The sequence below is a fragment of the Sciurus carolinensis genome, chromosome 6, assembly GCF_902686445.1.
Source record: "Sciurus carolinensis chromosome 6, mSciCar1.2, whole genome shotgun sequence".
Lineage (NCBI taxonomy): Eukaryota > Metazoa > Chordata > Mammalia > Rodentia > Sciuridae > Sciurus > Sciurus carolinensis.
In genome coordinates this window covers 101,331,726-101,356,552 of record NC_062218.1, presented here as the reverse complement: position 1 = coordinate 101,356,552, position 24,827 = coordinate 101,331,726, and the positions used below count along the sequence as shown (strand labels likewise).

General features: G+C 42.0%; 1 protein-coding gene across 1 annotated transcript in view; it reads right to left on the bottom strand.

Moving 5' to 3' along the window:
- Positions 1–24,827, bottom strand: part of Arhgap26 (Rho GTPase activating protein 26) — a 416,546-nt gene that overhangs the window by 89,175 nt on the left and 302,544 nt on the right. Inside the window, 5 exon segments of the mRNA XM_047554761.1 lie at positions 1,095–1,166; positions 1,169–1,201; positions 1,204–1,231; positions 11,350–11,421; positions 11,423–11,510. Coding sequence (XP_047410717.1) covers positions 1,095–1,166; positions 1,169–1,201; positions 1,204–1,231; positions 11,350–11,421; positions 11,423–11,510 — 293 coding nt within the window.

Sequence of the window (24,827 nt, the reverse complement as noted above, 5' to 3'; positions counted from 1 at the left end):
CTTTCCTCCAGGATCTTCTACTGCCTCCTCTGATGCACATTTTTCTATGAAGACAATATTCCTGCTGACTTTCCACGTGTGTTCACTGGTCTATTTCCCTTGCTCTGTTTTGAGCTGCTTAAAAACAAGGCACCATTTTTACATTCCTGCCTATGGCAGGCATTGCAGAAATGACAGCTGCATGTATGAACCAGCCTTGGATTCTGGTATGATTAAACAATAACTAATAATGGTAGCAAACCGTTCTCACTTAATGGTCCTTGCCCTGTTCCAGGCCTTGAGCCAGATGTTGAAATGCCTAATTTCACTTAATCCTACTTCTCTAGGAGGGCACTTTCATCCCTGTTTTACAGATGAACAAACTGAGGCTGAGAGAGGTAAAAGGCTGGGCCTCGTGGTGATGCTGGCACCAGAAACCAATGCCTGTTCTCCCTTGATGCACATGTCTCTTACTACAGAAGCTGAAGGAAGATTGGTCGTTTAAGGCCTAGTGCCTGATCACTACAAAGAACTAAAAAATTCTGGAAGGAAAAAACAATGTGATACATTTGTGATGATAACACTGTCCTGTTTGGAACAGGGAGGAATTATTCTCTGATTAATTCATTAATTAGTTCTACATACTTTTAAAGGCCAGCTCTACACCAGGCACCGAGAGGAGGGAAAGGGCAAGGAGAACCAGGTCCTGCCCCCACAGAGGCCATTCTAGTAGGCCACGTGACCCCCTCTAATGAACATTCAATTATAAACTGAGAAAGAAAAGGAATCAATTCTACAGGAGCTGCTAAAGCTAGAGGGGTCAAAGAGGCTGGAGCTGATCTCCTACTATGTGGTAGGGAAAAGAGGCTCAGGTGTTAGTCCACAGATCTGGAAGGAGAATTCCTTATCAGCAGCCCCTGCCTTTCATCCTCTGCAATACTGCTTCCCTGTCCTACAAGGTTACTTGGCCATGGGACTTGGACGGGCATGAGGAGACACAGTCTTCAAGTGCCCAAAAACCAGTATACAGAGACCAGAGGTGTCCATCCCGAGCAGTGGGAGGAGCATGGGACATCCCTGAACACCACGCTGGCCCAGAGCAGCAGGGGACTCACGTTTCTCTGTCGATTGCATGGCGTGGAAGAGCGTCAGGGGCCTCTCGCTGCAGGACGGGGGCTTGGAGTCACGCTCTTCTTCCGAGACAGGTGGAGCTGGGCATTGTGAGTGGCACATCAGGCAGGGTGTTAAATATCTGCAAATGAAGTTTCACAAAAGGTTGCATGCTTCTGCAGATTAGGAAGAAAGCACAGGGCTGAATTAGTACAACTGAAAGCTTGGTGGTGGCTCAGCAAGAGAAAAGACAGGGCCACCTGCTCAGGACCTCACCCACTGTGAACAGTACTAGCAGCTAGCATCAGACTGGCTCCTTCAGAAGCTGGGCCCAGAGTTTGGTAACCATTCACTTTCATTTCTAACTCCTGCCATAATTTTTATGGATCTCCTTTTTGTTCTCTTCTCTGGGGGGAAACAGAAAGCAGCTGAGATAAATATAAGCCACTGTCTGTTAACAGTACTTAAAGCTTTTTAAGTCTTTGTCCAAAACCAATTAATCAAATCCCTTACCTTTCTTCACTGGTTCTATTTCCCAGTTCTTTTCTTTTTCTTTCTTTCTTTTTTTTTTTGGTACTGGGGATTGAACTCAGGGGCCCCTGACCACGGAGCCACATCCCCAGCCCTATTTTGTATTTTATTTAGAGTCAGGGCCTCACTGAGTTGCTTAGCATCTGTTATTGCTGAGGCTGGCTTTGTACTCGCAATCCTCCTACCTCAGCCTCCTGAGCCTCTGGGATTACAGGTATTTCCCAGTTCTTAACAACTATTTCAAGACTTTCTTAGACTGTGAGGTATGTATTTAAAGAATATTCCAAGAACAACCCAGAGCAGGGCGCCCTCCCCCCTCCTCGTTAACTGTCCTCAATGGGAGCATCCTCTCAGCTCAGCAGCCCTGTTATCTGTGAGGCTAAGCTTCCTTTTCCTTACTTTAAAAGTGTGTGTGTGTGTGTGTGTGTGTGTGTGTGTGTGGTGGTGTCGGGGGGAGGGTGGTTGCTTTTTTTAACCCTGGATGAAAGTGCATATATATATACTAAAGACAATTCTGAAATGTAGAAAAAACTCAAGAAAAAAAAAATTGCATTTCTCCCATTTGTACTGCTTAGAGGTAATCACTGTCAGTATTTGGATTTTATTTGTTTATGAGTTCTTTTCTTTGAAGCTATTCTTCTTATCATCATCATCATCATGGCTTAAAACCGAGAATAAAATGATAGACAATTAAATTTCTTAAAAAGAAAGAAAATGAAGACAAAAATCACAACTACCTTTTTTCTGCAGGCAAATTATTCTAGAATTTACTAATTATAATAGCCAACACTTACATGGTGCTACCATGACGACAGCAGCCATCACTCACTGCAGGCTCCCTAGCTACCAGTCACTGCACTCTGTGCATATGCAGCTGGCTTACTTCTCAGCAACATGCCACATGACAGCTAATGTCCTCAGCATTCATAAAGAACTGAGGCACAGAGGGATTAAGTTGCTACAACTGTAGATATAATTACAGATGATAACACAGGTTCTTTTCCCAGATTCCTTTTAAAATTCATATAATAATACTCATTCATCTAAGCAGCAAAATTCTTTTGAGTATCTACTTTATACTAAGCACTGTGGGCATAACAGTGAATGAGACAAATACGTTTCCTGTGGTTAAAGACTTTGAGTTTTAGCAACTATGATTTACTAAGTATTTGCCACACCAGACTCTAGGTTAAGTGCTTTGCATGAATTCTCATTTAATGCTAAACACCCTTTCCCCATAATGGAGATTATATTCTTTACACAACTTCATATCCCACACATTTCATCTAACATAATATTTCAGCATTTCCTTTCATAAAATAAAATCTTTAGATATGATTCCTGATGGTACATAACCTCCTCATTCACTGAGTTATCAAAATGTATTGATCCATTCAATACCATCTCCTTACTCTGAAGTAAGTTTCCTTCTAGATTTATAAGTTATAAAGAGGTGAGTGTCCCCTGCTTCACCTATGGGTGGCCCTAGACATCCCAGAATCTTTCTTTTGTGTGTGCATTTAAAAGCAAAATTCAAAAGCTGATATATAGAAAGCAAAGTCATAAGAATTATAAGAATTTCAGCCCAAACAGCTGCTCTCCCTGAGTGGCAGGTCCTTGGGCTCCAATGATACCAGCCAGATGGTTAAGTCAGTCTTGCTCCCAAACACAGCTGTCTGAAGCAGCATTATCCTATCTTCCCTAGGGGACTGAAAATTTGCAGCAAGACAAACTGAATCTTACACAGAGCTGTGAGATAATTGGGGCGAAGGGTAAGATGAGAAGGAGACTTAAAGCAAAAGCAGCAAGATACCCTTGCTTCCAGAGCAATGTGAGCCATGGCCACTCTCAGTGACAGTGATATATTCTGTGCAGCATATCATCAGCATTTTAAAACGGCTCCTACACATGCAGGCCAAAGCACTGTGCTAGGTGTTTCAAGTGACTCATCTCCAAGCTGTGGGTCAGTAAGAGAATGATTGTTCCAGTAAGGATCTCCTGACCTTCCACCCAGTTAAGCAAGACAGGACATGGAGTGGAACCCCAGGGCTGTAATGGTCATCATTTCACTTGTCCTCTCCTGCTAATCTTCATATAGAAGCCAGTGCCCCCAAACCTACCAGAAAGGATTTCACCAACGATCATGGTGTTTCTTGGTACCCTTCTGCCTCTGGGCTCCAGTTCGGTACCTTCAGCAATCTCTAGCTAAGAACATTTGAAACAATTCAGGTTGGGTATGGTGGTGCACACCTGTAATCCTAGCAGTTTGGGAGGCTGAGGCAGGAGGATCACAAGTTCAAAGCCTAGCCTCAGCAATTCAGTGAGGCCCTAAGTGAGACCCTGTCTCAAACTGAAAATATTTTTAAAAGGTTCAATCCCTGGTAAGGATGGAAGAAAGGAAGGAAGGGAGGGACGGAGGAAGAAAACTGATTCAGATTTAGTGATATGCTTGGTTCTCAAACTCACCCTCACCTGTTTTACCTCTGGCCTCCAGATTTTGTCTCTCATTTCCTAAGTGTTACTGTGAATGAGATCTTCACCTAACTACAATGGAAGCAAAAATAATGTATATTTTTAAAAATTTCATCTGTTAATAAAGATGGGAGCGTTTATACTCTTTCCTAAGAATCATAGTAAGTGTGGAGAACAGAAGAGTAAATTGTAAGAAAAGACCATGGATTTAGACAGATGTATGAAAAATTGCTTTCAAACAATATTCATACAGAGCGCAGCAGAAGAACAAGGAAACACGCGCAGGAGAATTTCATTTTTGCTCACTGGCTGCTTTCTTTAAAAGTTATTTGAGCATAACAGACTTAGCTCTAGGAGGGAATTTTCACTGTGGGTGACAGCTAGAGTTCCAAAGGCTAGGTCTCTGGGTCTCACTGTGAGCTGGGCACAGGTTTCTGAGAGTCTATGTGGCTATGCCAGGGTCAGATGCAAAGATGTGCAAGTAAGCACACTGCTAAATGTGTCACCATGTCGTCATCATGTTGCACACTGTTCAGGTGCAAGGGCATCTTTGTAATTAGACCAACTGACACAAACATTCATTAAAGAGTCTGGGAAGTAGTTCCCCAAATTGCTGCTTTTCATTTAACTCTGAAACGTAAAACTAAGCAAGGTAATCTCTGGCCACCATCTAGCCAGGCCCAGGGTTGCCCCCATGCCACATGTTCAAGTTGGATTCTGAGGAGAACCGAAGTATTCATGTTTTGTTGGTTATGCCAGTCCTACTTCATTTAGAAAGATGATTTCAAGATAATCAAATGAAGTTTTCTTTAGGCTGTCAAGAAGCATCTGTACAAGCGACCTGCTCAACAGTGGAAGCATGAGCTTGTGTGATCTATGCACAATGGATTTATGGAGCTTTACCATTTGGCGAGAACAATCTACTCATTTCACACAGACTTTCCAAATTAACACAAAAAGGGGAGATTTCTCTGTGCCCCAAGGGTCTTGCTAATACTGGCCAATTTACAAACTAATTCTGATTAGTCAGGAATGCCTGAGAGATGAAAGTCAGAAGACTCTAAGCCTTCTGGAAGCTACTGGAGAATAAAATTATAAATAAAAATATAACTCTGGGTAACCCTTCCAAGTATCCCCAATTTCAAGCTTCCTAGAAGTGGAATTAACATACCCCAAAACACCAAGCTACTGTTTTCCCTTCAACCACACAGGACAGCGAGTCAGGGTTGGTTGGTCCTGCAGTCAGGACTCGGCGAGCTCTGGTCTGCTGCTCACTCGGTGGGCAACGCCAGGAGCTACGCTGACCCACTTACCATTACCAACATCAAATGGTTGTTGCCACAGCACCATATAAAGACAGGGAGAGAATTTAAAGAATTTATATAGGTGGAAGGCAAATGTTACTTTGGAGCTAGGTGGACTGGTTCAAATCCTGGCTTTGCCACCTATTAGCTGCGTGATCTCAGTGAGGTCTTAACCCTGTCTGAGTCTATTTTGTTTGTGCAAATGGGGATCTAACACCTGCCTTGCAGAGCTCTTAAAAGAAATGCACATAAACTGCTTAATAAAACATCTGACAAAGAGCAGGTTGGAGGTGGTGTTAGTGTAAATGACAGTAAAATTGCCAAAATTTGTTGAGTGCTTACTATGGCAAATTGTTTACATGGATATTTACTTGGATTACCTGACTAACCCTAGAAGGGAAGTACTATTATTTGAGCCATTTTGTAGATGAGGAAAAAGATCCACAGAGATTAAACTAATTTAGTCATGGCCACATAAACAAGGAGTGAGACTAGACAGGAACCTAGATAGTTCTAGTGTATCAGTCACTTGTGGTCTTTATACTTATGATTAATTTGAAAGAAGGCTAACATATCATTTTAGTAATTTATCAGTTTGTGACTTGAGTAAATTATATAACTCTCTGACCTTCAGTGCCTCATCTGTAAAACTCAGGACTAAGGTGAGGACTGAACAGTTTGGCCCTCACTGTACAAAAGGCATTATTGTATTAATTTAAAAAAAAGGAACATATAAGAGAGGGGAATAAGATTCAAAATGAATTATTTGTAGTCGGGGCACAAGGATTTAATTTATAAGTGCAAATTTAATTACTGTTCTTTGCAAAACATTGATCTTAACTGCCCATAGCAATGTTAGAATTTGCTGTTCTTTTTCCCTTGTGTTGTCTACAAAATTGTTTCTCTGGTCCCCCTCTGGCCTATCCTGATGTTATAGAGCATTGACACTTTTGGAATTTGTTCTGCTGTGTCATATACACATTTTTACACCTTTTCCAATCCCATCTGTCACTCGCTCCTGCAATTTAAAAGGATTAGGAGTCTCCCTGCAATGTGTGCGCAGTACTCTTTGTTATGTGCTGTGATTTTTATGGGAGGAAAATTAGGTCATGATGAAGAGCTCCTGGCCTGTAACTGCAAAGTAGCTCTGAGAGCATAAATCACCAGTGGAGGCCTGGAGATAACAATGCAAAGCGGAAAAGGTGTATATAGGAACAGGATGGAGCATTTTCTTGAGACACAAGTACTTCAGGATCCCTTGTTATCTGGGGCTGGCTTGCTGGATCTGAAGAGCATCTGCCTAAGGAATGGAGGGCTTGGGTTTCTGAGTGTAGCTCATGGCTCACATGCCTGACAGCACTGCATAGGCAGGAGGAGCCACAAACTCACATCTTTACATCGGAGAACCAGGCAAGCCTTGGCAGGGCTCATATGCTGCAAGCACTAAAGAGCCAATTCAGAGGCTGCAACTGCAGAGAGGTTTTTAAGGACAGCTGGAAGTCCTATGTCCTGTTGATATCAGCATTTTGGCAGAGGGATCAACAATTTGGAAAGCAGTTTGGGAATTTTATTAAAAATCTCTCAAAAGGAACAATTACACTTGGTAACTGAGGGATATATAGATGGCTGTGATTTTCCATATCTCCAGAAGATTCTATCTCCTGTTATCTTTGCTGAGAGAGAGGAAAAGACTAAAATACAACAACTAACTTCATCCCTATTCAAACATTAAAGTAGTTTCCCAGTCAGCATGGGGCTCATGCCTGTAATCCAGTAACTGGGAGGCTGAGGCAGGAGGATGGCAAGTTCAAAGTCAGCTTCAGCAACTTAGCGAGGCCCTAAGCAACTTAGTGAGACCCTATCTCAAAATAAAAATTTAAAAAGGAGTGGGGATGTGGTTCAGTGGTTAAGCACCCCTGGGTTCAATTCCTGCTACCAAAACCAAAAATCAAAACAAAACAAATAGCTTCCTAATTCAAATAATCACTCCTTTATCTGGGGCTTATTAAGGGGAATGTATGAGTTCAGATCACAGACTAACTACATTAATGAAGAGTATCTCTACAGCACGTATCACTAAAAGAAGAAAACTATGACAGAAGCATTCCTGCCCAGCACACAAGTAAATCAAGCTTGCTTCTGAATCTAAAAAGGGCAGGATGAAAAGAGAAAACTATTTCAGTACATCCAGGCATACCTTACTATTATTATTTTATTAATTTTTCATATCAACAAGTATTAAATATTAAGGAAATGAAATACAACTGCCAAATACCTATAGGTTGCCAAATCAATTGCATATTGATGTACATTGTATGTACAAAGTCCAGCACTGGTCAATGGATGTCAATGCCACCAACATTTTGTTAAATGCAGATCAGGGCAGTTTCTGGATATGGCTGCTCTTCCTAGACATTTCAAAGTTACTGGCAAGTAAACCTTAAAAAAATAAATGAAAGGAAAACTTTGTAAGAAATTGCAAAATTTTAGGTTTGGGGATATCTTGGTCAATGACAATGCTTAGTATTTCATTTTGTTTTAAAATTTAAATGGAAGCATATACACATCCACTACAACCTCAAGAATTTGCCTACTTTAACATGCACAGAGATAAGCTCAAAGTCTGGGGAGAAGACTTTGCCCATACAGAAAAGGCCATTTTGAGAAACAGACTCCTTGCCTTAAGATAATCATGTTGAGTCAAAATCTTTGCCCTTTGAGCTTTCAACTCAAACTTGACTACTGCTAAAAACAGACTCAAGTCTGTTCTTCCTTAGAATGTTATATAATCCAAGCAGAGTCCAGGTTATAGAACTGGAAATAAAGCTACGAGTTAGTATGGTCAATTCTATGGTTTTATTATTTAATAAGTGATTTTGATACCAATGATCAAAGCACAATTTGGTTCAGCTCCCCGGAATGTTTTGCTAAAGTACTGATATAATCATTTGGATGACTGGAAAACCTACTCCACTCAGAACCTCTGAGAGTTCCCAGTTTTCAGGAGTAACTTTAACCCTTTTTCCATAGCTTTCCAAGACTCTGGACTAATGGGCTGAAGTCAACCACGTGACACCATATGTCCCTACCTGCTAGTGTCAGTCCACAGTCCTCTCACAAACGTGTCACTGTAAGCATTTACAACTTGATTAATGTTGTTCTCTTGGAAAGCTGTCACTCCTGTCTCTACTTTTCCTCTGCCTACAAAACTTTCATTGATCAGTCAGAGCCCGATGCCGGCAGAATTAAATCATCTCTGCTCAGTGGTGCCATCACACTTTATTTATCTTACTGAATATCACTTAGTATACTGTATAATGGTTAGTTATATTCCTGACAAAAAAGGATGCCTATCTTATTTATCTCTGGTCAATCGTCAGTACCCAATACATGTTATTGCATTAAATAAAGATGAACAAGAATGGGTTTCTATAGCATGGTTTCTACAGTGGTCCTAAGTTCAACACTAATATGGATATCCAACATACAGCTCCTTTATGTTGTCCCTGGCACAACACACACCCTGCAGACAGCATCTGTGTGCGTGGGAACAGCCTACTGGGCCTCTTCCACAGAGGGCCACCTGGGTCCTTCATGGGAGCCCTACTGATGTGTTGTTTTTTAATTGTTTATTTTTTAGTTGTTGATGGACTTTTATTTTATTCACTTATTTATATGTAGTGCTTAGAATCAAACCCCGTGCCTTACACGCGCTAGGTGAGTGCTCTACCACTGAGCCACAACCCAGCCCACTGATGTGTTTCTTACACTCTTCTTAGTGGAAGAGAAAGCATGGGAACTACACACTTACCTTGTAAAGTGGTCCAGGAGCTCTTTTGACCCCTCCCGCAACAAGCCCAGGAGGAGCAGTGTTTGCACAGTTATAGGAAATAATATCTCAATGTGGAAAGAGGTAGAAAGGAAAAAGCCAAAAGATATAGGGTTTGGGGCCCATGGTAATTTTTTATTTTCCCAAGTAGGTAATACACACTAATTTATTTATTCAACTGAAGCTGGTAGATCTTATTAATGACCATAATCTAGAAGTAATAATTTTGATAGTAATAACTAACTTTCACTTACAACTTATTGCACACAAGATATTGTGCTAAGCAACTTTACCACCTCATTTACTTTCATATAAGGTCAATATTTTCAGCTCTGTCTTACAGATTGAGTCTAAAGTACAGAGAGATTAAGTAGCAACTTGTTAAGTTAACTCTTCTTAATTTTTAAGCCTTGGGTTGAATTCCTTGTCTTAACCCTTAGTAAACAAGTGAAGAGCCAGACAGGAATAGGAAGAAAAGATCTGATGTCTTAGCCACTTAGAACACAGAGGTCTTTTCCTTCCATTGAAAAAAAGATGTTTTATCAGATTAAAGAAACTGAATTTTCTAGCTAGCAAGTATTCCTTTTCTCTCCCTCTCCTTCTTTAAATGTCAGTTTTAAAGACAAAATGTTTTTCTGGTTTAGACATTTATGAGTTAGGAAAAGGGGAAGGGAATGTTGGAGGCTGGGAGTGTTTGTCATTATAAACAGAGATCTAGGTAGGCCTCAGAATGCTTCAAGGGAGTGAGGAAACACGACGAGGCTTTATGGAGGAAGAGTGTTCCAGGGGATGGACCAGCAATGAAGAGGCCTTGAGGTGGGTATGTGCCCACTTTGTCCAAGAACAGCAAGGCAGTCAGGGTGGCTGTCCTAACAGTGGGGGATAGAGGCCACATAGGCCTTATAAGATGCTGTACAAAATTCACGCTGAGTGAAACAGGAAACCACCGGATGGTTCTTAGCACAGAAAATGGACAGGACTTAATATTTCAAAAATCTCATTCCAGACTGGGATGGAAGTAAGGAAGCAAACTGGGAGACTCTTGTAAAGATTCAGATAAGAGGTGATGCTGGCCTTTTAGGTGGTGAGGAGTAGTCAGACTACAAATTCATTCTGCATGATTAAGTCACCATTCTTGGCAAAGATTGTTTCAGGAAGAGGAAAAAAAAATTTTTTTAATTGGATTCCAGAGATTGTGGCTGCCAAAAAGTGGCCAACAAAACCCTGCACAAAATCTGGGATGCTTCAGATGAAATTGCTACGAGGAGCAATGAGGTGGGGCAGAGGAGTGAGTTTCATGTCCCTTACTCTTGGTTTTATAAGGGCAGCTATGTGTCAACATACTTCATAACGTGGGGTGGAGGATGGAGGAAATGTTCTGTTTTTTGGTACTGAGGATTGAACCCAGGGGTGCTCTACCACTGAGCTACATCCCCAACGCTTTTTTAATTTTTATTTTTTGAGACACGGCCTTGCTAAGTTGCTAAGACTGTCCTTGAACTTGTGATCCTCCTGCCTCAATCTCCTGAATCACTGGGGAAAAAAAACATTCTTAAGGAAGACCAGAAACCCTAATGCCCTAAAAGAAAACATAGACCACACACACACACACACACACACACACACACACAATGAAAAAAATGCACCATTTATAAAATCAAAAGATGAACTATAGGTTTCTGTTTCATTTATAACACAATTGAAAACGTTTAATATTCCTAATATTAAAAAACTCATAAATTCCTAAGAAGACAACCAAGTAAAAAATGGGCAAAGGATGTTTTCAAAATGAAACTCATAGCAGTACATCCTTCACGGGTTGTCATGAGGATAAAATGACAACACAAGTAAAGTGCTGGGCACAGTTCCTGGCAGGATTAATGCTCAGTAAATATTGCCCCTATTGCCACCATGACCACCACGGTTGTCACCAAACTGGCACTGCCATCACCTCAACCAGTCCCCTCAGGATTATCAGCACCCCAGACCACCACACTCGGCAGCTTCACCACCATCAGGGCCTGAGAACCATCAGCAGTGCAAACCCAAGTCAACTGTGAAGGCCAGTTCCAGTGTAGCTTCCCCCAGAGCACTTTTCACTGCAAGTGACCAACTCTATATTACCTTCTCATGGTTCTCTATCAGGATCTCGATGACAATGTTCTGAAATTTGATATCCATGATGGCTGCTACTGTTTTCTTCCTGAGGCCTTAGCAAGGTGGGTCCAAACACCACCCCGAGGTTTGCCACTGTCATCAAATTCTGCTTGTGGTTGTTAGCAACACTGGGAAGAAGAAGAAGAAAAGCACAAATAAGAGAAATAGTGTCTACAGAGACAGTGACTCCCCCAACTCTTCCCACCTGCCTATGTGTAGGCTCCTGGTCTATAGGAGCCAGCACTTAGGACATCTTTGGAGGCCCTGGATCAAAGAGACTTTGCTATTTGTATTTTCATATATCAAAATTCACAAATTTTCATTCAGCATCTAAGCTATCTTGGTATTTCAAGATATGGCACCCTTTACAATTTTCATGTTACCAAAACAACCAACCAATGGGCCAAAAATCTATCTACTAAGTTTTGAACCTTTGCAAATCTGAATCTCTGTTCTGCAAGTTCAGGTAACTGTTAATCCCTTTCAGTGACAACTTATGTTCCTGGCTGCTGCTTGAACTACTGTGATCGTTAGCATTTTCCCTAACACAAATATAAAAATTCTTGACAGCTTTAATTCACTTGAGAACAGACACAAAATAGGCCTAATTTTTAAAATGGGCAGATCCAGCATTTAAAACCTAATCGGGAAATTTAGCACTTTTGACTCAAAGTATTAAAGACCCATCAGATGAAACATGTGGCTCACATTAGGAGAAACAAGTAGCATAAACAGAAATAAAAATGCACTACTATATATTCATGTATATGGTTATGTTTATTCTGTCCCTTCTACTCACAATTTAAGGAGCACACAGGGTTAGAAGTAGCTGGGTCTGAATAAATTGCTAAATACATATGCATATTTTTTGGCTAAGCAGCTACTCAAACCATTTTCCGAACTCTGCACCCAGGCTAACAAGACCTAGCTTTAAAACTTAACTGTTCATTTGCTTGCCCTGGGTATTAAGAGACACAAGTCTACCACTGGCAACAAGCAAGTTAAAAGTTCACACCTTTCAGTATAGTTAAGAAAATACCAGGAGCTTCCTTAAATCACCTGTTGGAAGAAGGAAGTTATTCATTACTAATTTGAATCCAGAGAGAAATTGGGCAGAGATGGGCAGTTTACACAGACCTACCTCCCTAGCATTTAGTGCTATTTATACTGAGCATTTATTCACACAATTCTATAAATGCCTGCACTGTCTCTCTTGCATATTTCTATTTTGTAGGAGGAAAAGTGATTATACTACCTTTGACACCAATTTTAGAACTGATCCTTTGTTGAAATACATCAGCCAATTTTATAAGCATATGTGTGTTTTTCTATAACTTTTTAAGTGAAGAGTTTAATTTAACTTCCTCCTCTGAAAGGGGAGAGTGTGGTGAAGTCTATGGAACTTTAACCGTGGCATGGTCATCAGGAAGAGAATGTGCTTTTTGAATGCTAAGCAACACCTGCAGCAGGGAGAGTTGCCTCAGGCATCCAGGCCTACTTCTGGTCCACACAAGGATGTTTTCTAAGCATTTTCTTAGTTCTAGCCAAGTCTCCTGGGTTTACTTACAGTTTTCTGTTCTACCCAGAACTTTATCTTGTTGCCAGTCTGAAAGAGTTAATGGGGATGGTCAAGTTCGTACCTGGCAAGGTGGAGAGACTTTGGTCCTGTGCCTCCATCCATCAGCAGGTATTTATATTTACAAGCTGCCTGCAACATCACTGCTTTCCACATCAGCTCCTAATGTGTGGGAAGGAAATTCTCTGTCCTTATACTTCCCCTTCCAAATGAGCTAAGTCATTAGACTTATCCCTCTTTCCACAAAAGTCCCTTGTGCAAGTGAATCAACAACCTATTTATGTATGAAAGCAATCTCAAACTGTAGGCCAATATGAAAATACATGGTTTGGATGATGAGTTTTTTACCCTCATCTCACTACAGCAAAAGCCTCCTAACTGGCCAGACGACAGTACCTCTAGGTCCAGCTTTACAGCCAGACACTACCAGTTACTATCTGAAACCCAGCTCTGACTACCCTACTGCTGGCTGAAAAAGACAGTGTCCCACACCTCTCCTGGTTGTTGAAGATAACACAATGGCACAGCAAGCGTGAAGTGCTTAGCCACACTTCTGTTCTTTCATAATTCTGATAATAATGACAAAAAACCTGTGGTGGGCCTCAGTTATTTGTTTATTTTTCAGCAGTGGGTTAAGCTAGGGCCTTGCCCAGTTAGGCAAGTGCTCTGCCACTGAGCCATGCCCAACTCTGAAACTCCCAGCACACCTCTGCCCAACTCTCTAAGCCTTCCTCTGCCACTTCCCAGCTCTGGGTTCCTGGGCAAATAACATACTAAAACCCTAAGCATTCAGCTCTTCCTCTTAAAAAAAGGGGAGGTTGGGGTAAACAACACATCTGCTTTGTGGAGTTGTGCAGATTCAATGTGACAATGCTTAGAAAATGCAATAATGAGTGTCATAATTCAGTCTCCATCATCTCTTTCTTCTGCCATACCTCTTTGTCTTTATCCATACCATTCTCTGCCTAGAATGTTATTCTTACTCTTCTTTGCTTGGCAGACTGTTGATCTGCAAAGTTCACCTCCAGTGTTCCCTCCCTTTCTGTTTCTCCCCCTGGTTCTCTGCCCCTGATGCAGGTAGACATGTCTGACTGCTCCTGTATTTACTGCATGGTATTGATGTCTCTGCCACTGCCCAAGGACAAAGACTGTGGTATTTCACTTGGGAGAACCAGTGCGGAGCACCATGCTTGGCACAGGTGAAGCAGAGTGAGTGCTCACTGAGGTGTTAAAGGATGAGGGAAGCTTCTTAGTAGACATAAAGCTATAATTCTCAGCCCCGCTACTTACTCATAAGCCTCAAATTGTTATTGATGATTTTTGGGGAATGTATTTGAACTATGCCAACCTCCCTTTTCAAAGTCTCAAACTGTGTTCCACTTCTTAGATTTAATTAATGGGCAATAATTATTCTGATTTGCAGGTCCCAACGCCCAAAGGCATTTGGAAAAAAATACAGTAATTCTGGATCAGCAACTCTGAATATAAATAGGCTTGAGGCTAACCAACAGAATTCATTTCCCTTTTAATGATCCATTTTATTTTGAAACTTAAGAAACACATTGATTGAAGTGTTAGAAAACTTTTGGGGGAAAACCTACACTTTTCATTACTAACTACCATTATCTTTTGGCCCACTGAAGTAACAAATTGATCTGTCACTCGATTATTACAGATCATAACTTGGTACGGCTATGTTCATTACTCCAGGATGAATTATTAACAACTTGAGATCTCTATGTATCCTGGAGAGAAAGGCCTAGACCTCAGTCTCTGCTGGCACCAGTCATGCCTTATAGCTTGATGGATTTACAGATGTGTGGGAAGCAGGCTGGCAGAGTGCTGGGAAGTCGGCCCAGCACAGGCCACGGGACTCATTCATTAGCAAGGTCTATAAAACACCGAGTGCCTGTTTCTGTGCTGGTAATTGAGCTGCCTAAGCTCTTCCTAGCATAGTTGAGAACGTCATGTTGGGTCTTGACTTAAAATCTGCACACAGACGTTTCTTGTGCATTACACACTGCACTGAATGAGTTTTTGACACATGCCTTTCAGATTTCAGTGTCCACATGAATGGCTCTGCTATGGTGCCTTCTCCAAGCACTGCCAAGAGAGAATGTCCAATTCTGCAAACTTCCTTGCAGGTTACAGAGAAAGTGCTCCACGTGTGATTGAACCCAAAGGCAATTAACCACTGAGTCCGGCCTTTTATTTTTTATTTTGAGACAGGATCTTGCTAAGTTGCTTAGAGCCTCACTAAATTGCTGAAGCTGACTTTGGACCTGCCATCCTCCAGCCTCAGCCTTTGGAACCACTTGGCACATGTGATTTTTTCACTCGGGGGATACCCAGTTCCTTTTGTGACCACTGGAGTTTGCTGCATCAGCGGAGAAGGGGTGCATTTCCAGAGGTGTGCCTTCAGAGCAGCTGGCAGGGGATGTGCACCCCACGTTCAATGCAGTTCCCTCAGGAATTGCAATTCATGAGGAAAGAACATGTTGCGATGGAAATGACCTTGGCAGAGGGGCCACTTGCCACTTTTGTTGCAAGAGTAAATAGATGGACACTCTGGACTGGTCCGATGTGCTTTGAAAGGCAGAAGGAGGTTAATTACTTCCAGATGAGGATGGTGGTGGGGAGGGGGAGTACCATGAGGGGAGTAGACAGCAGCCAACCCTTTGGGGCCTGTAAAGGAAGAGCTCCGTGCTGTCACAGGGATCTCGCCTGTCTTCCTCAGGTCTGAATCAGAGTCAGAGCTCCATAAGGGCTAGGCAGTACTTTACCACCCCAGACTGGTCCTAAGGGACTCGGACAATACACAGCTTTCGAAAGGTTCACAGATTGGTTTTATCTTGAGGCCTGGTGTGCCGGGATGAGCAACGTCAAAGCTGAGTCCCAGCTCCCCTGGACACAATATGGTGACAGGTTAGCAACGTCTTCATGGAGCAGACAGGTAGAATAATAGCCCATCACACTTCCCTGCCAGCCCTTGTATGTCTGCTTCAGCTTCCACTGCTGAATAATGATGACCGAGACTTGCAGGGTATTTTGGACTTCACAAAAAGCTCTTTTGAAATATATTTACTTGACTTTTGTAACAACTCTAGACCAGCAGCTTTTAAACTTTCCTACAATGATTCAAAATAGGAAATAAATTTTCTCTCATGCAAGATTTCACTAGTACATGATACAGGTAATACACATATAAACAGACTGATACACAATGTAGCAGAAACAAAAGTTTCAGAAACAGTAAGTGGAATATGTTCTATATTTTCGATTCTTTTTTATCCACTAAACTGATTTCATAACCTACTTTCATACTATGAACTACAAATTGAACAGCAATGCTGCAGGGGTAATACTGTGCAAATATTATCACCAGTTCACAAATATGTAAAATGAGCTAAAGGGAACAGAAGCACATGGTGGGAGTAGTGTGGAGAGCACCCACTGGACGGCAAGGCAAGTACAGTGGCCACTGTAAACCTGTTTCCTATGTGTAAAATGCAAGTGGTGATACCTACCACATAAAACTGGGATGCTGATAAAGCATGATGGTGTAAAGGCACTGCCTCTCATGAAACACTGGCTTAATAAGTGACAGTTGCTACTGTCACGGTGGAAGTTAAGGTGGAGGTGATGGTAGCAGCAAGTGCCAATTAAAGCTACACTGCTAGTTGGTGGTTTCCTTGGTATTCTGTCCAGAAACTTCTAATGGCTGCTTCTGCCTGGGGAGGTGGCTCAACCTCCTCAACTTAGATTTCAAGGACCTCTGGTACCCTCCCTATCTGTATTTCATTCTTTTTCTTTTTTTAATTATGAAATACTTCAAATCTTTGGAAAAGTTCAAAGCATCAGGTACTTATTTTCCATCACTTCCCTATAAGTACCTCTGGTGGCACAGGTTGAGAGTTTCCCGTGAAACCAACTCATCCTGCCTTGGTCTGCTTGGCAGGTTCTCCCCAACCAGCCAAAGTCACCTCCCTACAAAGCCAGCTCTGGGCACTACCCAGACCATTGGTGTGCCACTGGCAGCCACACCATGCTCTCTTCTCTAATGAGGTGGTCCATCCTATCCCACGAGGCATGTCTGCACTGCCTGCTCCCCTCTTCACAGGCGCCTCAGGACTAGAGGCTGGGTCATGAAATTGCAGTACAAGGCAGGTACCAGGGAGGCCCAAGGTTAACAATTCTGAAAGTGGGAGAGTGGGTGGGCTACAGGAAATACCATCTTTCTCTACTACCAAGTTCCAGGCTCTGGTGCCAAGCATTCACTAGAAATGAACCTATTGAAACTATACTTTGTTTGCGGTTAACCAGCTAAGTTTCCAGGGTTGTTAATCTGGTTCCTTTCACCAACTTCAAACCCATCCTTAGTATATAAAGAGGAATAGTGAGGAGAATCCCCACCCCCACTGGCTGCGTGTTTTCTCCTAAGTCAGACTAATGTGTGTTGCCTGGATACTGCTGGCCTTGGTGAGGCAGGACCAGTCTGAATGGTGCTGAGGAAGCCTCTGCCAAGAAAGCCCACTCCAAGCCATAAACACAGCTTTGCTGGACTGCCCCAGTGACTGGCATCAGAACGAGAGTGTAACATAAATTTCTCTGAGCACTGATTGTGCTCACACTCACCAACTACACTGAGCATCTTCCTGCGGATGGTTATCTAGTGTCTCCTAACCTTCAGGATGATCCTTTCAGGTGGGTACCTTCAAGACCATTTCACAGATGAGCCAACTGAAGCACTGAGAAGTTAAGCAACGTGCCTGAGATCACACAGCTAATGAAGGGCAGAGCCAGGAGGGGAACTGAGTTGGCAGAGCCCATTCTCTTAACCATGGTATAGCTGCTTCCACATGACCCGAGGGTCAGTTCAGCCTGGGTTAAAAGATGCCATCTCTTTCCTCAGAAAACTACATCAAAAATGAATATGCAGAGCAGTTACATGCTTGAGACTGGAGGTGGGGTGTGGTTATAATAATGGGAAAAAAGGCTACTCCCTCATTTCCTCCATGATTACTAAACTGGAAGAAGGGAGGGAGGGAGAGAGAGAACACAGCGCACCTAGGAGAGGGACACTGTACTAAACACCATTTCTGCCCTCTTCCTTTGGTGGAATATGGCCGCATGCTTGACAAAATTATGAAAACGATGAACTCTCCTCAAATATGAAGGCATACTATTTATAGCTAGCAGGCACTGTCAGAAAGCTGCTTTCTAATGATGAACAGTATTGGGGCAAGAGAGAAGAAGAAACTAAAATAGAGGAGGAGGGAGAGCTGACAAAATGGTTTCTCTAACCCCAAAGAGGCAAGGATGGCGGTACATGCCTGCATCCTGGCTGTCCTGCCTTCAACCAAGGGTGGCAGAGCTCTGTAACGAGCAACATGTTCTTTGCTGCAGGTGCTGTGTAAACTACATTCCAGATGGGTGAAGCTGACTGTGGAGATGTTAAGTGTCGCCCACAACTACTCACTCTCACTTGGACCCCTCTTACAGAGGCCCTCTAGGTCCTTAAAATTCCTGAAGTTGGAGTTTGCAGCCAGCTCCACAGCCACTCTCTCATCTCCATCCAACTGTTTTAGTCAGCTTATTCACTGTTGTGACTAAAAGATCTGACCAGAACAATTCCGAAGGAGGAGAAGTTTATTTGAGGACTCATGGTTTCAGAGTCCCAGTCCATAAGAGGCTGGCTCCATTCTTCAGGGCTCTGGGTAAGGCAGGACATCACGGTGGAAGAGTGTGGTAGAGGGCAACAGCTCATATGATCAGGAAGCCGAGAGACAGACCCCACTGGCCAGATACAAATATATAACCCAAGGCCATGCCCCCACTTCCCATCTCCTCGGCCACACCCTATCACTTCCGTTACCGGTTAATCCCTATTAGGGGATTAATTCACTGATTGGTTTAAGACTCTTACTACAAAATCATTTCTCCTCTGAACCTTCTTGCATTGTCTCACACATAAGCTTTTGGGGGACACCACGTCTAAACCATAACACCAAACCTGCTCTCTGTTTAAAATCTACCAAAGGCTTCTGGCTCTTTAATTTCAAGATGAAAACCTTTGGTATGGAGTATGGCAGATCTTCAAAAAATTGAACACAGAATTTGTATAAGAGCTGACAATTCCACTTCTAGGTATACACAAAAGAATTACATGTAGGGTCTTGAAATAGCCATCTCTCTGGCAGCATGATTCATAACAGATAAAATGAAGAAGCATCCATGGATGAATGAATGGTTAAGCAAAATGTGTCTATACAGACAAGGGAAGATTAGCCTTAAAAAAACAAAAAAAGGGAGAAAAGATAGCCTCTTCAACAAATGGTGCTGGGAAAACTGGAAAACTATATGCAATAGAATGAAACTAAACCCCTATCTCTCACCCTACACAAAACTCAACTCAAAATGGATCAAGGACCTCGGAATCAGACCAGAGACCCTGCATCTTATAGAAGAAAAAGTAGGTCCAAATCTTCAACTTGTTGGCTCAGGATCAGATTTCCTTAACAGGACTCCCATAGCACAAGAAATAAAAGCAAGAATAAACAACTGGGATAGATTCAAGCTAAAAAGCTTTCTCTCAGCAAAGGAAACTATCAGAAATGTGAAGAGAGAGCCTACAGAGTGGGAGAATATCTTTGCCACTCATACTTCAGATAGAGCACTAATTTCCAGAATCTATAAAGAACTCAAAAAACTCTACACCAAGAATACAAATAATCCAATAAAAAATGGGCTAAGGAAATGAACAGACACTTCACAGAAGAAGATGTACAAGTAATCACCAGATATATGAAAAAATGTTCAACATCCCTAGTAATAAGGGAAATGCAAATCAAAACTACCCTAAGATTTCATCTCACCCCAATTAGAATGGCGATTATCAAGAATACAAGCAACAATAGGTGTTGGCGAGGATGTGGTGAAAAAGGAACACTCATACATTGCTGGTGGGGTTGCAAATTAGTGCAACCACTCTGGAAAGCAGTGTGGAGATTCCTCAGAAAGCTTGGAATGGAAACACCATTTGACCCAGCTATCCCACTCCTTGGCCTATACCCAAAGGACTTAAAATCAGCATACTACAGAGATATAGCCACATCAATGTTCATTGCTGCTCAATTCACCATAGCCAGATTGTGGAACCAACCTAGATGCCCTTCAGTTGATGAATGGATAAAGAAACTGTGGCATATTTATACAATGGAATATTACTCCGCAATGAAGAATGATAAAATTATGGCATTTGTAGGCAAATGGTCGAAATTGGAGAATATCATGCTAAGTGAGATAAGCCAATCTAAAAAACTAAAGGACGAATGATCTCGCTGATAAGCGGATGAGGACATATAATGGGGGGTGGGACGGGCTAGCATTAGGTTTAGGGTTAGGTTTAGAGTTAGGCTAAGGAGAGCAGTAAGAATGAAGGAAAGAAGGACTGTGTAGAGGGAAAAGAGGGGTGGGAGGGGTGGGAGGGGTGGGGGGGAGGGGAAAAATATAATAAACATCATTACCCTATGTAAACGTAAAAAAAAAATAAAAAAAAAAAAAAAAAAAAGGACATTCTGACATCTGCTACAACATGGATGAATATTGAGGACATTATACAAAGTAAAATAAGCTAGTCAAAAAAAAAATACTATCTGTTTCCACTTACAAGGGTAGAGTAGTCATGATTATCGTAGTGACAGCAGAGAATGGCAGTTGCCAGGGGTAGGGGTCAAGGAATATGGGGAGTGACTGGTTTAATGGGTATGGATTCAGCTTTGAAAGATGTTAAGTTTTGCATATGGAGAGGGGTGCACAATGATACAGACATATTTAATAGCCCTGAACTGTATGCTTAAAAATTGTTAAGATTATAAATTTTAAGTTATCTAATTTTATAACAAAAAATTGGTAAGAAAAGAAAACCCCTGGCATATCCTAAAAGGTCCTGCATGATCCAGCTGATGTCTTAATACTCTTTTCCAACATACTTCCCTTTGCTCTTTGACTTATGACCTAAAATTCTTTCTCTTACTCTTTTTTTATTTTTATTTTTTTGGTGGTACTGGGGATTGAACCCAGGGGTGCTCTTACCTTCAGGCTACATACTCAGCTCTTTCCATTTTTTAATTTTGAGACAGGGTCTCAGTAGGTTGCTCAGACTGACCTGAACTTGTGATCCTCCTGCCTCAGCTGGGATTACAGGTGTGCACCACCACCTTGGAGTCTTCCTTCCTAATGCTGATCCTCCCCACCTGAGAGGCCCCAGTCCTTCTTTATCTGGCTTTTTTCTACTTCACTTTCTCAGAGGGGTCTTTCTGGATACCAAACTCTAGGTCGGGTCTCTCACTAAAATTCAAATTCCTCAATTCTCCTTCCTAGTACTTACTGAATTCTACATATGTGGCTATTCAAGGAATTGTCCTTTACTGTCTCCCCCACTTACCAGAAACTCCAGGTAGCCAGGGATGGCTTAAGTCTCCCTTCTGCCACATCCCCAGTGCCTAGCACAGTTTGCCATATCATTTGCTGAGGTGGGAGAAAAAAAGAACAGGTAGATGCTCTGGGAGGCCACTTTCTGCTAAGGGCATCGAGGCTCAGCTGCACTAAATGCCTGGTTTAAGCTTCCATGTAACCAACTGGTATACTGAAGCCTTTGCCAAGCTGGGGGACAAAGAGAGCAGGGTGTAGCCAAGGCAGCCCACCCTGACAGCAAAGGTACATAACAAACCAGGTGTCTCTCCTTGGCCACACTAATCTGGAAGGTATGAAGGCCATAAAAGATTTACAGGGCATAATAATAATTATTATATGCATTACCTAATATGCATTATATAATACAGAATAATGCTCACATTATTATGCTAGTCTTCTTCTACTTAATTTATTAAGCCTTCTAGGATACAGTCTCCTATGTCTTTCTTTTTCTCTTCTCCATTTCCGAAATCCCTTTATTTTCTGCCTGCCTTTGATTATTACCAATAAGTGGTAGAGGTAGACTTGGAAGACAAGCAGTCTGCTATCTGATTTCAGAGAGCTACTGGTTCCCAAATGCTCTGGCATAATGCAGAATAATAAGAGTGTGTGTGTTTGTGTGTGTGTGTGTAAGGTTGGAGGAGAGGGAGGGAGGGAGGGAGAGGGAAAGAGAGGGAGAGAGAGGGAGAGGGAGAGAGAGAGAGAGAGAATATATATATATACACATACAGTATATATCCTGCCATTTAATCTCACTTGCTTTTCTTTATGGCCTAACTTTAAAGCAATCATGGGACAAAGGAGAACCTGATTATTTTTAAAAGCATATCTTGAAAGAAAACAAGGATATTAGGTTCATCTGTGTTTATCAACATTATAAAATCCTTAAATTTTTCTATTGGTAATAATAGAAAATAGTCTGGGTTATGGAATTACTGGAAACCCTCTGGAATAAAGCAGGTGTCATTGACAGTAAGAATTATACTTTTGTTGTAAGTAGCCTAGTAAATTGGTCACAGTACTTTAAGAGACCAAATATAGGGCAAATTGAATTATATTTACTCTACACAATCTTGGGTACCTGGTATTCGAATCGTCTTACAGACAAGAAGGACACATTCCTTAGACCTAGGGATTAACTGATTTGCTCTCACCTTTCTGGGCCTGGGAGGTTGTGTTAGTCAGCTTTTTGTCATTGGGAGCAAATTACCAGACAGGAACAACTTAGAGAAGGGAAATTTTATTTTAGCTCATGGTTCCAGAGGTTTAGTCCATGATCAGTTGAGTTCATTGCTCTGGGCTCAAGGGAGGGGACACATCATGGTGGAAGGGGATACTGAAGGAAAGCTGCTCACTTTATGGGGCTGGGAAGCAGAAAGACAAAGAGGAGATGGGAAGAGCCCCTCAGTGAAAATGCACCCTTCCAAGGTCTGTCCACAGTGACCCACACCTCCAGCCACACCTCACCACCATATAGTGACCACCCAGTCAATCCATTTAAACTAGGATGGACTGATCAGGCTACTCTCATAGACTGATTAGGCTATAACTCTCATAATCTAATCATTTCACCTCTGACCATTCCTGTGTTAACACAGGAGTTTTTGGGGGACACTTCATATCCAAGCCATAACAGAAGTCCAAGTTTCAGCCAGTAGCTATGTTCTTGGGTCCAGTCCATAGGACCCAAACGGGGAAGAGCAGCATTCATGTAGAAAAAGAACTGCAGAGAAGTCAACTCCGGGAGCCCTTCTTCCTGGAAAATTACTTAACTATTTCAAATTATGCAACAATCAATTCTAAGGCCCAAAGTAATTAACATTTGCAAAGTATTTTATAATTTATAAAATGCTTTCACATTCATCATCATGGATTTCCTGATTGGTTCTCAAATCTAGAGAGCGATGGCAGAAGAGACACGTGTGTGCCAGCTGCCCTCACCAAGTGCCGCAAATGCGTCAGTTTCTGTTAGCATGACACTTCCTTCAATGACAGTCTACCATCTTTAAGCTACCACTGTACAAAAAGGTGGGCCATGGAGGTGCTACTTTAGGACTTTGACCCAAGGAAGAAGGTACAAGTTGATCTAGCACAGGGGTCAACAGTGAACCATCTATTCTAGAATCATCAAATATGTCTGAGTTTCTATTATGTGCTCAATTGCTTTCAGTGTTGGGGATACAGCAGTGAAGGAAAGAGATTCCCCTCAATTCTTACCTTAGAGAAGATTTCATTCTTCTTGGGTAAGACAAATAATAAGCAGAGAAAATATACGATGCTCTGGTGATATAGCAAACAGGGAAAAGGGATAGGGAGTACCAGGGAAATGTCTGCATCTTTAAATATGTGGTCAGGGAAGTCTCACATGGAGAAGGCATGTACTGGCAGACATAACAAGTTGTGTGGACACCTGGGAAGGAAACTTCGGTGGGGGGTGAGGGAGGAAAGGGCAGGTGCAAACATCTCATGGTAGGAACGTGTGTGGCATGTTGGCAACACCCAAGGAAAGTCAGTGTACCAGGAACAAAGTGAGCAAGGGGAAAGTGTCAGAAAAAGGCAGAGACGTAATGGACTTGGGGGCAGCAAATCCTGGAGGGCTTTGCAGGCCACTGTAAGGGCTTTGTTTTTCACTGGGTGAGATGAAAAGCAATTAGAAAATTCTGATCCGATGGGTAACATAATATTGGTCACCCTTTTCTGTAGACTCAGAAAGGCCTCAACTATTAAGACTTAAATGCTCAAATTCTATGGGTTGCTTATCTTTCAAAGAGAGAGAACTTCACAAACTACCATTAAACCTTGCAAGAGAATTTAAGATCAGAAGGCAGTACTGTGCACATTGATCTGAGTAACTAAAATGTGTCAGGACTGTGACTTTGTGCCTGTCTATGTAGGTCTCTGCAGTTGCTCACATTTCTCCCTTGGTCGCCCTACTGAAATCCCAGAGAAAGAACAGAATGCATGGCCAAACTGGAACTGGAGGCCCAGGATAAGTGACAGCCTCTAGGTGCTAGTTACCTGTTGCAAGCTAAGTCACCCAGGAACAACATCAATAATAAACATTTCAATGAAACATCTGTACAGTCCATTCAACTTATCCACTGTTAAAAATCTCTAGTTTAAAGAAATAGCAATCTTCTCAAGTCAGATCTATCTAGTTCATTTTAGGGATAAAGGGACAGAAAAAGTAGAATCAAAGGTGAAGGGATCTACCCAGTCGTGTGGTTTAACTCTAACAAGAGTGGAGGCTCTAGGCTGAGCGCTTGGCACCTCTCACTTCCTGTGAAATGCAAGCTCATTTCTGCTTTATGGAAATGACCATAATCCTTTTTGGAGAGAAGATCGAGATTCAAGTCCACAGATGGGATTATGGGCAATGTTACAGAGGAAGACT